This window comes from Bufo gargarizans, chromosome 1 (assembly GCF_014858855.1).
Source record: "Bufo gargarizans isolate SCDJY-AF-19 chromosome 1, ASM1485885v1, whole genome shotgun sequence".
In the NCBI taxonomy this organism is placed as follows: domain Eukaryota; kingdom Metazoa; phylum Chordata; class Amphibia; order Anura; family Bufonidae; genus Bufo; species Bufo gargarizans.
The window spans coordinates 520654190-520672513 of NC_058080.1; the positions used below are offsets into that span (position 1 = coordinate 520654190).

The 18324-nt window shown below is 38.0% G+C and overlaps 1 protein-coding gene across 1 annotated transcript in view; it reads left to right on the forward strand.

The window, feature by feature from the left end:
• Positions 1-18324, forward strand: part of SEZ6L (seizure related 6 homolog like) — a 447576-nt gene that overhangs the window by 154142 nt on the left and 275110 nt on the right. Inside the window, exons 2-3 of the mRNA XM_044275383.1 lie at positions 4699-5400; positions 6543-6676. Of these exons, the coding sequence (XP_044131318.1) occupies positions 4699-5400; positions 6543-6676 (836 nt within the window). The remainder of the gene's footprint in view (positions 1-4698; positions 5401-6542; positions 6677-18324) is intronic.

Here is an 18324-nt window from a genome sequence, read left to right on the forward strand (position 1 = left end):
TAATTTGTCGACAATTACAAATCTCTGGGAGGTGTTATTATTGCTAATGAATTGCAGAAAAATAAGAAGTGTATTGGTACAAAGAAAATACGTTATATCTAGGTATGTCAGCGGGACTAGAGGTATGTGATTTACTATGGGGAATATTTAATGGCAATCCTACAAAACACATTTATCACCTATCTACAGGACAATCTGGAGGATGTTTGGTTGCTGAGGAACCCCACTGATGGTACCCCACAATAACTAGAAAAATTGGTTGTTCCCGTCAGTCCCGTAGTCTGTAAATGAAGTCACATGCCTCATCACCGTAGTTGCATTGTGAGCTTGAATGTAGGATCCATTTCAGTAATCAGTAGATCACTGTCCCAGCAGTGCCCCTTCACCAAATTATCACCTGTCCTATTGATAGGTAGCAATGTGTTTTATGGGATAAAGTCTTAAAGTTTACCTCCAGCTGAAAATTATAACTAGACTTCATACTAAGGCCCCATGCACACAGTGTATTACTGTATTGCGGCGGCAGCAGGGAGCGCACGGCGTCATAGCAACCAGTGACGCCGTGCGCTCCTGCTCTCAGGAGAGATCCAGGCCGCGGTTCCACGGCCCGCATACGGCCGTGTGCATGGGGCCTTATGTTCAAATTGTGTTCTGAACTTTTCTTGCCTTTAGTTTCTAAAACATAAATGTGTGTACCTACCATTGTGTTACAAGCAATAGGGATCATCTTGTTGCGTCATGTTCACCTAGTTGCCAATTTTGTTTGGGTAGTTGCTATATAACAGCCTAGCATCTAAATCTGGGTTACCGCCAGTGATGAGCGGCAGGGGCAATATTCGAATTCGCAATATTTCGTGAATATTTCAGCAAATATTCGTCATATGTTCGAGAATTCGTGATCTTGTCATTATTTTCTTGATTGCGAAAATCGGCAATTGGAAAATTAGCGATAAAAATTTGTGATACGAAAATCTGCAATCAACACTAGTCCTAAAGTTAAAGATATCTTCTTACTGGCCCACAAGCAAGAAGCAATGAGGGATTATGGGTACCGATGAAAATAAACTCTAGAATATTCGCGATTATGAAGATATAGCACTATATTCTAGATATTCGCGAATTCTCGAAGTGCCAATATTCGCGATAAAAATTTGCGATTAGAATATTCGCGACCAACACTAGTTATCACCTAGGCTGGTCTGGTTAAATAGGGTAGAGTTGCTGGTTGCTGAGGCTTTATAAATCTATGCTTTAGGCCTCTGTTCTTTTAAAACCGGCGCTCCTCATCACACTTTCAGCCCATGGAATGCACTGCGCGGCCTTACTTCCGGTCTGGTGGAACGCAAATGTCACTTTTGGTTCTGCAATTCACCAGGACACCGGCCTCTAGCGATTGTTAGAGGTAGGAAGACAGGATAATGCTTCTTTAAAGCCATGCAGTGAACAGTTTAACCCCTAATACGCCTCATGTATGGGGGGGAGTGGTCCCCCAGTGACTTCTAATGCTATACAAAATTATATTTATTCATCTAATGATTAGGACATAGAGGAATCTCGGATCCTTAGATCCAGATCCAGATTCATAACAGATCACAATCATGACTCTGGTGGCGTCATCTTGTATTTAATTGAGTACTTCCCGCACTCATGACCAATTTTTTAACTATCATTATTACCTTAAGCAGAAGCTTTAAGGGGCTTAATCCTCTTTTCAGGGTGAAATGTTTCCTGTTTTTTTCTGGTCAATTCCATAACATCCATCTAGAATACGGTCCAATCTCACAGTCCGACCAGTTTCTCTTTTCCAACTGTGGGATTGTTTAGCAGACCAGACCTACACTATTCAATGTAGGTCCTGCCTACTTTAGTTGTTCCCGCCTACTTGTTTTGGCCCATCTTCTGTCAGTTTGAACTTATTTGATCTAAGCATGTGGTTAGACCAATAATCACACTACAATATTAAAATTATAAATAATTTAAATGTACCAATTATTCTATATTCAACATTTTATACAGGTTATTACAGATGTAGCCAATGTTATCTTGACTCCAGGCATGCCAATATGGTCACTTTAACACAATATGTTGTACAACTGTAATTTGATTTTGTTATGTTAAGATATTAAACCAGTCAAGATAATGTGGGGGTTGGCTACATCTCTATTTAAAGGGCATCTCTTAGCAGGTTTGTACCTATGAAACTGGCTGACCTGTTACATGTGCACTTGGCAGCAGAAGGCATCTGTGTTGGTCCCATGTCCATATGTGCCCCATTCCCGAGAAAAATTATGTTTTAATATATGCGAATAAGCCTCTAGGAGCAACAGGGGCGTTGTCATTACACCTAGAACCTCTGCTCTCTCTGCAACTGCTGTGCCCTTTGCACTCAGATTGACAAGGTCAGGCAAGCCCGATCACATTTACACTGCCTGGCCTTGTCAAAGTGGAGAGGACACAGCAGTTGCAGAGAGAACTGAGCCTCTAGGTGTAACGGCAATGCCTCTGTGGTTCCTAGAGTCTCATTTGTATACATTAAAACATAATTTTTCTCAGCAATGCGGACACATATGAACATGAGACCAAAACAGATGCCTTCAGCTGCCAAATACACGTTAGGTCAGCCCGTTTCATAGGGAAAAATCTGCTGACAGACCCCCTTTAAGCTACGGCGAAAATGTTTAGCAATGTAAAGGTAAATTAGTTTAATTTCACATGTGAGAATGTGACAAAGAAAGTGTCAGACCAAGAACAAATTAAAAAAAAAATGTGTTGCATTGAGTTCAGGAAAAAAAAACTTCCCAGAGGAGAGAAAATCTATTCTCTATCCTAGAACATGATGGAAATGAAAATTAGAACAGAAAGTTTTTACCTTTAACATTTAAATTAGAAATATTTTCTGTTTCCGGAATTGCAGATTTCCAGAAAATTTTCTTTAATTATAAATAATTTCCACAGGTTTAAATATAACTATATGCTATCCCACTCTGCTGTTTTTACATTAAAATTATGAAAATCTGTCATACTCAAAGCAATGTGATCTTGCATTGACCTTCAAACGGCCGCAGGGTAAAATGAAAAGTCTGTAATAATATCAGTGTGTCTGACTTTATCGCCAAGTAACAGAATAATTATTTGCATCTTTTAGACTTTTAGAACTTTCTGACCCATTTATGGATACAATTTTCAAGGAATGAATACATTAAATACATTAGCATTAAACATGGACAGGGACTTACTTACCATCATAGTACTTTAAAGGCCATGATATTGGGCTGGTTGCAGTGTATTGTAGGAGGTAGTGTGCTTGTTGTAATTTCTTCTAGAACGGGATGAAAATTGCATTACTATATTTCACAAGATACTTCTATAAAACTGTACTGAGCACTTTACACAATACATTTTATATGAAAAAAAAAAAACTAATTTGATCAGTATATTGGGGTTGAATGATGGGGCAAATTTTTTAAATTATTGTTGAGCGAAGCGAGCTTTGGTTGCTTCATCTGAAGTCTCTTCATTCAAAATTTCAAAATAATACTGTACAGAGATTCGAAAACTTGGAATTATTTTGAATGTTGGACTACCCATTTAGTTCATTTATTTCTACAACTGTGGTCTAGATCACTTCAAACCTCACATAAAAGATTTTATTCATTGACTGAAGCACATTGTTGAATGAGGATGATCCAGATCAACAACTACAAAAACAATTAGCAAATATATTAATTTTGGTCCATACATTTTTTTTTTTTTATTATAGACGTTTTTAAGCTTTTTTCAAGAACAGATTGATGTCTAGATCTGTGGAAAGGCCACAAGGATCCAGCATAGATAAAAAGATAAAAGGAGCAGCATTTAATACGCTGCCACAAAAACTAAAGGAGAGTTATGGTAAAATGGTGTAAAGGAGGCCAGGTCAGCAAAGGTCTGTTCCTCCAAGGTTAAAGTTTTTGATGAAATAGTATATAATGTATAAACTGATACAGGATTACAAAGAGCCAGAGAAGGAATGAAATACACATTGTCATATTATGCAGCCAGAAATTTACCTCTTAATTCATAATAGTAAAAATGTCAGATTTTGTGGTTAAGATCTATGTTCCCATGCATAACAAAAGCTATGTAACATTTTAATATTTATGACAATATTGAGCAGCCTCATTGATAACCCAACCACATGCGCAATGTCTTTCAGTTCCCCTTCAGCTATATGAATCATAGCACAGAGCAGGAAAAGGGTGCAGGGTGGAGAGTTTTCTGGACATGTCTTATGATCCCTTACTTCTCGCTGGGTAGCACTTATTTTTACAAGATTATATGGAGAATTTTTTAGAGAAAAATGTTTAATACATGGCTTTACCACATAAAGCAGTCATCAGTATATTATATTGTATATCATAGCTGCAGAGTCACTGAAAACCATGATATTTACCTCATTTATCAGAATTAAAGTATGATGTTTGGACTTGGCTTTATTATAGGTCCACGAGGGCTTGTAATGCACCTCTATGTGCTTCGGATTTTATATGGAGGCACATAGAACTTTTTCAATATGCTAAACATTATAACCACTTCTTGATTTTCCTCACTATTTAGTTTCATTTCTTAGAGACACCAGTTTACCTTATAAATGTATACAGTAGATACCTATAATACACTGACATGTATATGAATCAATGTCATTCTTTCATTTTATAGATGATAACATCAAACAAAGCCCCATTCCTACAATTACATTGGAATTGCACCCGGTAGAACTTGTCAGCAACAGAATTGGAAAAGAAAATTCCAATCTCAAGGAAACAGGATCACAAAGTGCCCCTCATTCTGGAGAAGAACTCTTTGACTCAGATCCAGAAAGAGAAGGATTGCTCCTGAGGGTGGTATCTCAAGCTCCAAGCTCCACTCCAGACTTTGCAGATAATCAAACAATACCAACCAGGAAAAAACCTCCATCCCTAAAGCAGTTAAATGTTGCAAGGAAGCGTTTGAGGCCACAAGCTATGCCAACTGTCTCGGAAAGACTAGTAGAGCCTCATCCCAGTGTTTCATTATCATTATCTTTCTTAGAAAAGTCCCCTTTATTAAAGGACATTTCTTCTGAAACCAGAGTGGTAAAGGAACACATCCCAGAATTTCCATTGTGGGTAAACAGAAGACGACATAGTGGATTCATCCCTCAAATACCTTTCCAGTTAACTCCATATACAGCACAGCCATCAAACCCACACAATCCAGATTCTGTAAAGTTGTCTTTACCTGATATAAACACTTCAGTTCAAGCGGATGAGCCTGATAGGACACATTATGGAGACAATGATATGGTCGCAGATGAAAGCCAAGATACTACCACATCTACTATAATAACTACGACAGTGATAACAACTGAGCAGAGTCCAGGTATCTGTATAACATATTCACTCCAGGCAAGAGCAATGTCAATTGTAGATTTGTATTTGATAGTTGATGTATGATGGTAAAGAATAGCTTGTCACAAGGACATTGTGTATCTAGAGAAAAGAAGGTTTCTACACCAACATAGAAGAGGATTCTTTACAGTAAGAGCAGTGTGACTATGGAACTCTCTGCCAGAGGAGGTGGTGATGGTGAAGAGTTCAACAGGGGTCTGGATACATTTCAGGAGTGTAATAATATTACAGGTTACAGTTACTAGACTCCTAGAGAAGGGTCTTTGATCCAGGGAGCTATTATGATTTACTAATTGGAGTTGGGGAGGAATTTTTCCCCTAAAATCAGGAAAATTGACTTCTACCTCATGCAGTTTTTTGTTTTTGCCCTCCCGTAGATCAACTCGCAAGTAATACTATTACTTACACTTCATGTCTCACTGTGCGAGGTACACACATGCAACTTTGAATAGAAATTCTACTGTAACTAGTGCCTACAAACAGATCTTAGACAAACCCACGGTGAATCATGGAAGAAAACCAATATTATATTATTGCTTCTTTATTCAATTTCAATTAATATCTTTTTTGCCTTACTGCTTAAACATTTCATTTAATGAGCTATGAATATAGATTTCAAAAGAAATCATTGCAGTAGCATATTCAGCATATTCTAGTCATTTCGCTTTATGGTCCAAAACCAGGAAAAATGAATTGTCTGCTAGCGTATCTGTTGTAATTCCTTTCAAGTTCATTATTTGGCTATTTTACTGCAGAATGACGGGGCAATTACAGTTATTGATATCTTGTAAGGTATGTAATATGGCTTTAATTTGCTGGTTAAATGGGAATTCATCTCATTATAATATATGTTATGTCACACCACTGATTCTTTACAGCAGCCCCATTGACATGAGCTCTGAGATCTGTAAGATATAAGACAAAGGCCCTCCTCTCTCTAGTAACTGATGAGGACACAAGCTGAAGGCCTGTGCTCGGACATCTATCTATGATATATCAGAAGATTGCTAAAACTGAAGGAAGATTTTAAGAATTTAACGCCTTGTCATTTTTATTTTATATCTAGTATATTTCTACTCTTTGTTCTTCTGACTAACAAGGATTTGTATGTAGTTCAATGCAGTGTGAACTTCATGGAACCAGAAGGATACATTGATTCAACAGACTACCCCCCACTTCCTTTCAAACATTTCCTGGAATGTACCTACAATATCACAGTCTACATGGGTTATGGAGTGGAGCTACAGGTAAGAACATCATTTAGTTTCTTGCAAGTTAACTCAGGCAAAAATTAATGTTTTGAAAATGTATATAAATTTCTGTGATGTTTGGCAATTTTTTTACATAGTATCATGCATAAATATTAACATTACATCTAAAAAAAAACTTTTGCATTTTTCCTGGAGCTAAGGCTAAACTGGCCTAATAGGCTTACATTGACTGTTGTACAATATTCTGTATTTCCTGCTGAATACATAAATAGGTACATTGCTATGAATAGGTTTGTTGTGTATATATGCTTCAGTAATCTAAGGGCTCATGCACACGAACGTATTTTCTTTCCGTATCCTTTCCAGTTTTTTTGCAGACTGTATGCGGAACCATTCCAGAGTAAACGGAACTTACTCCATGTGTATTCCGTTTCCATATGTCCCTATTTCCGTTCCACAAGAAAAGAACATATCCTATTATTGTCCCCATTACGGATAAGGATAGGACTGTTCTATTAGGGGCCAGCTGTTCCGTTCCGCAAAATACGGAATACACACGGACATCATCCGTATTTTGTGCAGATCTGTTTTTTGCGGACAGCAAAATATATATGGCCGATTGCATGAGCCCTAATTTGAGTGTATCTAACCACATACATAATAGCTGCAGAGCAGTGAGTGATGGCAGGGAAGGGGGCAATCTTCTATTAACTCATATATAGCCAACTAAAATACAAAATCTTTTTTTTTTTACATTGACATTATGGACGTAAAGTGTGGAGATAACCTTGGAAACTTGCATGGGGGGGGGGGGGGGGGGTCAGACTGAAATCATTTATAACTCAAGTGTGATTAATGGGCCCTAGTAGAAAATGTTACTATTTATGAAAATTTGCCCCAGAGTTCAACTTTGAGTACTCATATTAAATGATAAGAAGTATTTATTTGTCAATACTCTATAACAGGGATGGCCAACCTGAGGCTCTTGCGCTGTTGCAAAACTACAACTCCCAACATGCCCAGACTGCCTACAGCTAGCAGCCTACAGCAGGGCATCGTGGGAGTTGTAGTTTTACAACAGCTGGAGAGCCGCAGGTTGGCCATGCCTGTCTATAAGATCATACAAGAAGCTATTGCAGGTAGGTTGTTATGACTGTTAATTTGACATGTATTTACTCAAGTTCCTATATTGCATTTTACATAAAGAGTCTTTCCACCTTAAATAAAAAAGCACCACCTGTCTTATTCTTGTTATAGGGAACGTGTTACCAAAACATAGCCTATTGTTTAACTCCTTCCTGCCACTCCAACATAAAATTAAGCAGCAGGCACAAAAGTGACTACCTCATCCTTGAGGTCAAAAACTGGGAGTGTGCTCCACGCTGTGCATCGGCTCCCCCAAGCAAGCAGGCTATGACAGAAGCAATCTGATGATTGCTTGTTATAGTTTCCTAGGGGAACTTTTAAAAAGTAAAAAAAAAAAAAAGGTTTTAAAGATAAAAAAAATTACAAATATTAAAATTCTAATAACTCTCTTTCCCTGAAATTTAAATAAAAATACATACACAAATAAATAAACATCATCGACATGACCAAGTGCAAAAATGCCTATAATATTAAAAGGAAAAAAAATTATCCCATAGGGCAAACAGCAAAACAGAAAAAAATGCCAAAATGGCCAATTTGCCATTTTTTGGTCGCTTTAACTCGAACAAAAAATAAATAAAAAGTGATCAAAAAGTCATACACAACATAGTGTCATTGAAAAGTACGGATCGCCCGCAAAGAATTACCCCTAACACATCTCTATAGACATAAAAATAAAAAAGTTATTGGGGTCAGAATATGGCGATGCAAAGAAAAAAATTATTTTTTAAAAAGTTTTAATTTTTTTCAGTATTAAAATGCCAAAAAAACTATACATATGTTGTATAATTGCAATTGTACTGACCCAGAGAATGAAAGAAACAGGTCAGTGTTACCGCATAGTTAATGCCATAAAAACAAAACTATGGCAGAATTTTTTTTTTTTTTTATAATTTCACCCAATTTGGAAAAAAAAATCCCACTACATTGTATGGAACCGTAATTGGTGCCACTGTAAAGTAAAACCTGTCCCTCAAAAAACAAGCATACATATATATATATATATATATATATATATATATATGCTCACTCTCATACGGCATTGTGAATAGAAAAATAAAAAAGTTATGGCTTTGAAAAGGCTCGGAGTAAAAAAAACTAAATGACAAAACTGAAAATTGTCTGATTCTGAAAGTGTTAAATTAAATTGGTTAAATAAATTTTTTATGATAAACATATTTTTAAAGAATGTTTTGTGATGTTTAGTGATGATTGAATCTGTTCGTCCTGCTGCACTCCAACGTGATTTGTTCAAAATATTATCTTTACTATGGACTCTCCCTAATGCGCTGTTAAAATGTATTCTTTCAGATGAGGCCATATTAAGATGGCCCATACGCCATTACTGTGAGTAGCAATGCATGTACAAATATACTTTATTATGAATCCAAACTAGGATTCATTATGATTGTGCTGTGTGCCACAATCCTGGGTTCCGATTCATAATGAAGTATATTCGTTCAAGCGCTGCTAGTCATGGGTGCATGCACAAGATTAAGATGTTCTCGCGAGACAAGCAGCTATCTTACTATGGCCTCATTGGAAAGAATACATTTTACTGGTGCATTAAAGAAAGTCTGTATCACGGCTGAGGATGGGGAAAACCCTCAGCCGTGCGGTATCAGCAGAAGGATGGTCACAGCATGGCCAGGACAGGAATCAGGGAGCAGGTCACCTCCTAACAATCCCTAATTCTGACCCTGTGTCCTAGCCTGTATGAGCCGACCCTGATGGTAGGAGGGCTCATACTCCGGAACCTGATATTCCTACTCGCCCTCAGGGTGGCCCTGGACTAGGAGCAGGGTAAGACGACCCGTTCCTCCTAGACACGGAGGAACAGGAGTCTCACTGGCCAAGCTACATAGAAAGGGGAACATAAACAGACATATGGCAATGACAGGTAAGTGAGACTAGTTCCACACTTACCTGCCACAAACACACAACCTGGAACCCATGTACAAGAGCTGCTGTCCACAACAACACAGAGGACACAGCACACACCAGACATCACACAGGAACCCAAGAAACCATATGCTGCAATAACAGATAAACCATAAAGACATAAACTAACACCAGACATAAAGTTTATGACCACCAGGGTGGCCCTCACTGGCAGATGGTAAATAACCAGGAGGATGTCTCCAGCAAGCATGGCTGAAGAACCCCCACTGACTACTGCTATTCACTGAGGCTTTATAGGGCCATGTAGCCACACCCACAGTGAGACACACCCAGTGCACACACACACTAGGAAGGAAGTTAACCCTTCCAACACCAGGGAAGGGAAGACATCAACTTAAAAGGGAAGTGCACACAACACATGTAACACCCCGTGCACACCGATAAAAGGCACACCTATAAAGAGAGGTTGCCAGGTGCAACCGCATGCACATTGCAGCAAGCTGCCTAGCACCGCTCAGGCTGCTCTGCTGCCACATACACAATGTTGCCAGCGGCAACCACAGGTGAGACAATATACTTTAGCCCTCACCTGTGATTGACAACAAAACCAAGACCGCAGGCAACTGCATGCAGTTAACCACTTCCCATCTGGGCCATTTGCCCCCTTCCTGACCAGGCCTAATTTTGCAAAACTGACATGTCTCACTTTATGTGGTAATAACTTTGGAACGCCTTTATTTATCCAAGTCATTCAGAGATTGTTTTCTCGTGACACATTGTACTTCATGATAGTCATAAATTTGAGTCAAAATATTTCACCTTTATTTATGAAAAAATCCCAAATTTACCCAAAAATTTGAAAAATTTGCAATTTTCTAAATTTCTATTTCTCTGCTTTTAAAACAGAAAGTGATACCTCATAAAATATTTATTACTTAACATTCCCCATATGTCTACTTTATGTTGGCATCATTTTGGAAATGTCATTTTATTTTTTTAGGACGTTAGAAGGCTTAGAAGTTTAGAAGAAATTCTTCAAATTTTTAAGAAAATTGCCAAAACCCACTTTATAACGACCAGTTCAGGTCTGAAGTCACTTTGTGGGGCCTACATAGTGGATACCCCCATAAATGACCCCATTGTAGAAAGTACACCCCTGAAGGTATTCAAAACCGATTTTACAAAATTTGTTAACCCTTTATGCGTTCCACAAGAATTAAAGGAAAATGGAGATCAAATTTTTAAATTTCACTTTTTTGGCAGATTTTCCATTTTAATCCAATTTTTTCTTTAACACATCGATGGTTAACAGCCAAACACGACTCAATATTTATTACTCAGATTCTGCGGTTTACAGAAACACCCCACATGTGGTCATAAACTGCTGTATGGGCACACGGCAGGGCGCAGAAGAAAAGGAACTCCTCATGGTTTTTAGATGCCATGTTCCATTTGAAGCCCCCTGATGCACCCTTACAGTAGAAACTCCCAAGAAGTGACCCCATTTTGGAAACTAGGGGATAAGGTGGCAGTTTTATTAGTACTATTTTTGGGTACATATGATTTTTTGATCATTCATTATAACACTTTATGGGGCAAGGTGACCAAAAAATTGGTTGTTTTAGCACAGTTTCTATTTATTTATTTTTACAGCGTTCACCTGAGGGGTTCAGTCAAGTGACATTTTTATAGAGCAGATTGTTATGGACGTGGCGATACCTAATATGTATACTTTTTCTCATTTATTAAAGTTTTACACAGTAATAGCATTTTTGAAACAAAAAAATTATGTTTTAATGTGTCCATGTTCTGAGAGCTATAGTTTTTTTTTTTTTTTAGAGATTTTCTTATGTAGGGGCTCATTTTTTGCGGGATGAGGTGACGGTTTTATTGGTACCATTTTGTGGGACATACGCGTTTTTGATCACTTGGTGTTGCACCTTTTGTGATGCAAGGTGACAAAAATTGCTTGTTTTGACACCGTTTTTTTTTTTTTTTTTTACGGTGTTCATCTGAGGGGTTAGCTCATGTGATATTTTTATAGAGCTGGTTTTTACGGACGCGGCAATACCTAATATGTATACTTTTTTTTATTTGTTTCACTTTAACACAATAATAGCATTTTTGAAACCAAAAAATGATGTTTTAGTGTCTCCATGTTCTAAGAGCTATAATTTTTTTATTTTTTTAGAGATTTTCTTATGTAGGGGCTTATTTTTTGCGGGATGAGGTGACGGTTTTATTGGTACCATTTTGTGGGACATACGAGTTTTTGATCACTTGGTGTTGCACCTTTTGTGATGCAAGGTGACAAAAATTGCTTGTTTTGACACAGTTTTTATTTTTTATTTTTTACGGTGTTCATCTGAGGGGTTAGCTCATGTGATATTTTTATAGAGCTGGTTTTTACGGACGCGGCAATACCAAATATGTCTATTTTATTTTATTTTTTCTATTTTTAAATTTTTTTTTTTTTATTCCTTACTTGGGGACCTTTTTTTTTTACATGTGAAACTTTTTTTATTTTATTTTTTCAACCCTTTATTTTATTTATTTATTTTTTTACACTTTTCATCCCCCATTAGGTCATACAAGACCTCTGGGGGACATTTGCTTCACTTTTTCTTTTCTTTTTCACTATTGATTTCTCCTGTAACTGGGGCTGACATAGTAGCCCCAGTTACAGAAGAAATGCACCCCCCAGAGAGGCTGTACAGCGTGATTCTGCGCTGTACAGCCTCAGAGCAGGGCTGATCGAGGTCTCTGTAAGACCTCACACAGCTCCTGCACGCGCCGGTCCCGGCGGCACATGACTGCCGGGCCGGAACAGGAAGCGCATAGCGTTTCCTGCTCTGCAGACACAGCGCTCGGTGAGCGCTGTGTCTGCAGCGATCTAGAAGGCAGGGACACCTGGGAACTGTCCCTGCCTTATCTCTGGGTTGCCCTGCTGTCACTGACAGCGGGCAACCCGATCAGCAGCTGCACGATTAGTGTGCAGCTTCTATTTCTGAAAGGACGTTTTAAAACGTGCTTTCAGAAATAGAGGTCCACCCATAGGACGTTTATATCCTATGGGCGGACGTAAAGTGGTTAAAGGAGTCACGACCATGACCAAGGGTCATGACAGTCTGCTGGTAGTGGGACGAACCAATTTGCTCATCAATAGTGATGTTTTTTAATTTTCTATATCGCTATCTATTTTTTTTTTTTAATCCTAAAATCCTGTCGTTTTTACATTGGTCAATTAATATAATGATAGGAGCCACACCTCTTGGCCTGTACAGATCACTTTTCATCATTATCATCATAGGCAGGATTACAAACAGAGATAGATAGATAGATAGATAGATAGATAGATAGATAGATAGATAGATAGATAGATAGATAGATCCAAAGGAGCTGTGAAAAATGAAAGGTGGAATCTGATTGGTTGCTATGGGCAACTAAGACAGTTCTACTTTACACCAGTTTGATAAATCTCCCCCAATGTCTTTTGCACTGGTCACATAGCCTGCCTAGAAAACTGTGCCCTAGAAGTCAATAAGTACCTTCAGACTATTGTGCCTATGGACCATGGTGGCTTCCGCAAACCTTATTTCTATGAATGCATGTTTATTTGTCTATGAGTCACAGTGTGTGCATGTGTATGTCACAGCATTCAGTATGTATATGAATGTGTGTGTGTGTGTGTGTGTGTGTGTGTGTGTGTATATATATGTGTGTGTGTGTGTGTTTGTGTCACAGTGTGTATGTGTTAGTTTGTATACTTATGCATGTACTTTATCATAATTGTGACATTTTCTAGGTTTAGCATTACTGAAAAAATCAGCAATTATTTAGTTTGGCATAAATGTAATCATATGGCACGTCTGGAAATTTCTTTGAAACCCTGTAGATAGATATACAGGATATTTTTATAGAGAGGAGAGTAAAAGATAGCGTGAGTGAATAAGAGAGGTATAAACAATGTAACTGACAAAGAGGAATTTCTTACTTACCTAGAGAAAATAAGACTGTCAAACATTTCAGCAAAATATGGATATCACATTGGAGTCTAACATACAGTATAAAGACATTTTACTGGATGTAAAACAATGTTTTATCTGAGCATAGACAGAACATTGACACATTAGCTTAAAAAGTAGCAAAGCTATATAATACAGTTGATATATCAATTTAGGATGGAACTGTACATATATTCAAAATTCTTTACTAACTTTTCACTTAGACTAATCTACAGCTGCAAAAAGGGAAATAAAGCAACATTAACAGAAAAAATATATCAAAGCTTCAAAAAGACGAAACACAGCATCAGTGGCAAGACGCTTCATAGATTCAGAGTTGTACAAATTAAAAAAGTATTTTGAGATTTAAACAATTATGACCTATCCTCTATATAGGTCATCAGTATCTGATCTGTGGGGGTCGGACACCTAGGACCATCATCCCCCTCCAACCACATTCACTTCTATGTGATCGGACCCCCACCTATCAGTTACTAGTGAGCTATCCTGAAGATAGGTCATTAGTATTAAAGTCTCGGAAAACCCCTTTGTTTTTAGCTAGGAAGCTCCCATACACATTAGATGGTTGGCATGTCCTACAAAAATTAGAGCAGGCAGCGCCACTGACTTACTTCGCAAATGCTCATGTGGTTAAAGTGTATACTGAAAATTTTTAGTAATTATATAAAAAAAATTGTCACTTCAATTAAAAAAGTCATTGGAACACATACATGAAGGCTGGTGCATGGCTCAGTAAACTGACCTATTATGGACGCTGGAAGGAATGATTAGTTGAGAAGCACTACTTCTGTGTTAGCCAAGAGTAAAGGATTGGGGTGTTCTGATTTATGATGGCTTCAAAATAAGTCCACAATTTAGGCATGCAATATAACATCTAGAAAGAGGGAGATTGTGGTCCAACTGTATAAAGCGCTGGTGAGACCACATCTGGGATAATGTGTTCAGTTTTGGAGACCTCATCTACAGACCGGGTCTAAAGACGGGGCAAAAAAATGCTGGAGACTCTTAAGAATTAAACTGATTAAGAAAGACTTAAACTAAATTTTCATGGCCTTGAGGAAAGAGAAAGTGGTGACATGATTGAAACATTTAACCAGTTCAAGAAAAAAAATAACATTTATCCCCTTTTTTGACCATTTTTTTTGTGTGTGAAGGCCATAACTTTTTTGTTTTGGCTTTGAAAATAATTTTTGCACCTTCTTTTGGTGATTAATGAGGATTTATTTTTCAGTCATTTTAATTTCGGTCATTTTTCACATCTTTAATCGCACAACGTACAACTAAAATAGTTTTATACATCATTTCTCTACCGGTCATATTGATATAGGGGGATATATCGTTTACTATCAGACACTATTGGAAGCTGCAATGTGCCGTGTGATGGGGGTTTTATTGTTGTTTTCTTTTATTTATATTAATTTCTTATTTATTTTTTACACTGCGTGCTCTCCAAAAAAAACTTTGTGGGGCATTTAAAATTTCATTTTTTATGGCTTATTAGCCCTAGATACAGAAGGAATGCAACACCTAGAGACAGCACACAGATATTCATCCTCATTGCAGAGCTGATTTGGGTCTGCAAAGACACTGCAGTTCCTGCAGTTGCCTGGCCCCAAATGATCACATGTTCACTAGAACTGGAGAAGGAAGTGTAATTGTCACTTCCCGCTCTGTATACACAGTACAATGCTAGAAAATATTATTTTGATACAGAGTAGTAGATTTTTTTAAACAAACTTCCAGCAGATATGGTTGTCCTGAAATAACTGTATATCTATACTATGAGAAATATAAAAAGGAAAAAAACTAAGGGCTGACAAGATGGACAATGTATTTTTTGCCACCATTCTTCTATGTTTCTAGAAGTTAATGGCAAGTTATATAGTTGATTATCAGTGTTTATAACCTAGAAAATATCCCTTAAAGCAAAGTATAGGTCACATATGCACCAAAGTGCAAATATGCCACCAAAAGAGGAAAAAAACAATGCTAGACCAAGCAATTCAAAGAATTAAAAATCCATCTATATTAAGAAATGCATTAAAACACATATAGCATTAAAACACATTTACCAGATATATGGTAAAATAAAATCACAGAGGGTGAGCCAGCAGCCATCACAGATTACAATAGTAATCAGCCACATACAAAACAATTCTATACATATAATGAGTAGTGTTGAACAAATGTCCTCATGCTTCGTGGTAACTAATCAATTTTCACTGAAATTGTGTGAAAAAAAAAATACTCACCTTATCCATTTGAGAGAGAGACTCCATGGCCATCTTGATTGAAGATCCTGCACAAAATCTCGTGCACGGTCACGTATGACGTCACCACACTGGCCAGCATAATGATGTCATTAAGCGCCATGCGAGATTTTGTGCAGGATCTTCAATCAAGATTCCCGCGCAGGCCTCTTTGCATAAGGTGAGTATTTTTCTTTTCACCGATTAACCCCTGAAAGCTATTTTTTTAATTCAGATACCACAATCAGCGATGAACGCGACATCAGAGGGGGCAGCGCAGTCGCCGTTCCCCATTATTGTACCCGCTACTCACAAAGAAATGTGCTTCATGACAAAGTAAATATCTTTGTGAAATTTGGGGAAGCAGCCAAATTGATGTTTTCATAACTTTGCCCATCTCTTATAATGAGAGACAGTGCCCTAAAGCCTAATATTGCATAATAAAGTTACACAATATTTAAGGGTACCTAATGTACTCCTAAGCTCATCCACTTCACTCCATGTGCATTTCTCCAACAGCTTTGAGGGTCAGACACCTAGTGTAAAGTGGCATCACATCAAATGGTATACACCGCTTAGATCCCTTGAAATAGCATTATTAGATGAAAAGTGAATTTCTCACTCACTCCCTTAATACTAAGTTCATCTTTTCAGATCTAATCATTTGCTGCTGAAGTTCACAAAATGCTAAGGAGAGATCAGAACTTCGCTTTAATGACCTTGTTGGTATTCTCCTTTGCTTTTACATAAGCCATTATCAGATGAGACAAAATCTATAGAAACCCCTAAGAGCTAAAAATTCTGTGCACACAACCTGAAGTAATACTCCACAGTCTGCAACGATAACACTGCCAACATTCATTTGGACATAGTGTATCAGGAAGCTTCACTTTCTATAGAAAGGTTGACATTGCCATGTGTACACAGAAGAGAACAGAGCTGCATTCAGAATAAGAAAGTTGATGAATAATAACAGCAAAGAACAGTAAAGTGTCCACAAAAAGGTTTTGATTGTGTAGGAATGGGATGGTAATAATAGAAATGAGCAGAATGAACTATATTACCTCAGAGCCCAACAAATCTTCCACCTAAAAGGTCTATATTTTCTCAAGATTCTATGGGAATTGGTATGACAGATCAAGTGCAGTACAGAGAATTAGCCAAGCATGTATCATTTTTATTTTAGCTTTTAGTACTTTGTTGTAGGTATTAACGCACACCACATTTATGTCTTTATTTCTAAACCAGAGTTAGTCATTTTAGGTAGAGACATGTCATTAAACTAGGTTCCACCAGCTCAGTATTAAATTTACCTAAACCATTGTTTGTGCTCAGGAGCTCGGAAGTCAATGGGAGAACCCGAGCATTAAACCAGGCACATGAAAAGGTCAGAAATTGATGGAAACACCACTGAAATGGTTCGGGAAGAGCATGGGGAGGATGTCTGGATGCATCTTGGACTCCCAGGTCGCTGCTGGTAACGATGTTGTCCGAGTAGTACGCCACTTTTACAGACTGACAATAATACGCACAAAACCGAAGATAAAATCAATTTTAGAGGAAAAATTGTTAGGAAACATTCGTTCCTGTATATTTACTTGTATATAAAGTGCATGTGCTGCCAAGGAATAGGCACTCCGATACAACCTGTATATCACATAAAAGAGAGCCTCATTCACATTGTGGTACAATTCTTCAGTTAGTGGGACTCTTACACTCATAAAGCCTATGCATTAAGTGAAAGGGCTGTTAAAAATTACAAGGACCCGGCACTCCAAAACACCCTTTATTACACATAAAGGAGGGCATCATACACACCCTTGAAAAATTAAGTTTGATGGCCTGCTTGTGACCCTCAAAAATTATTGAAGCAAGGGCCGGCTGAACTGACCATTTAAAACATTAGGGGCGAGGACCTGCTGCTGAGCTGACCCTCTAAAACATTAGGGGTGAGTGCCTGCTGCTGATCTGACCATCTAAAACATTAGGGGTGAGGGTCTGCTGCTGAGCTGACCCTCTAAAACATTAGGGGCGAGTGCCTGCTGCTGATCTGACCATCTAAAACATTAGAGGCAAGGGCATGCTGCTGATCTGACCATCTAAAACATTAGGGGTGAGGGTCTGCTGCTGAGCTGACCATCTAAAACATTAGGGGTGAGGGTCTGCTGCTGAGCTGACCATCTAAAACATTAGGGGTGAGTGCCTGCTCCTGATCTTACCATCTAAAACATTAGGGGTGAGGGTCTGCTCCTGAGCTGACACTCTAAAACATTAGGCGCGAGTGCCTGCTGCTGATCTAACCATCTAAGACATTGGGGGCAAGTGCCTGCTGCTGATCTGACCATCTAAAACATTAGGGGCG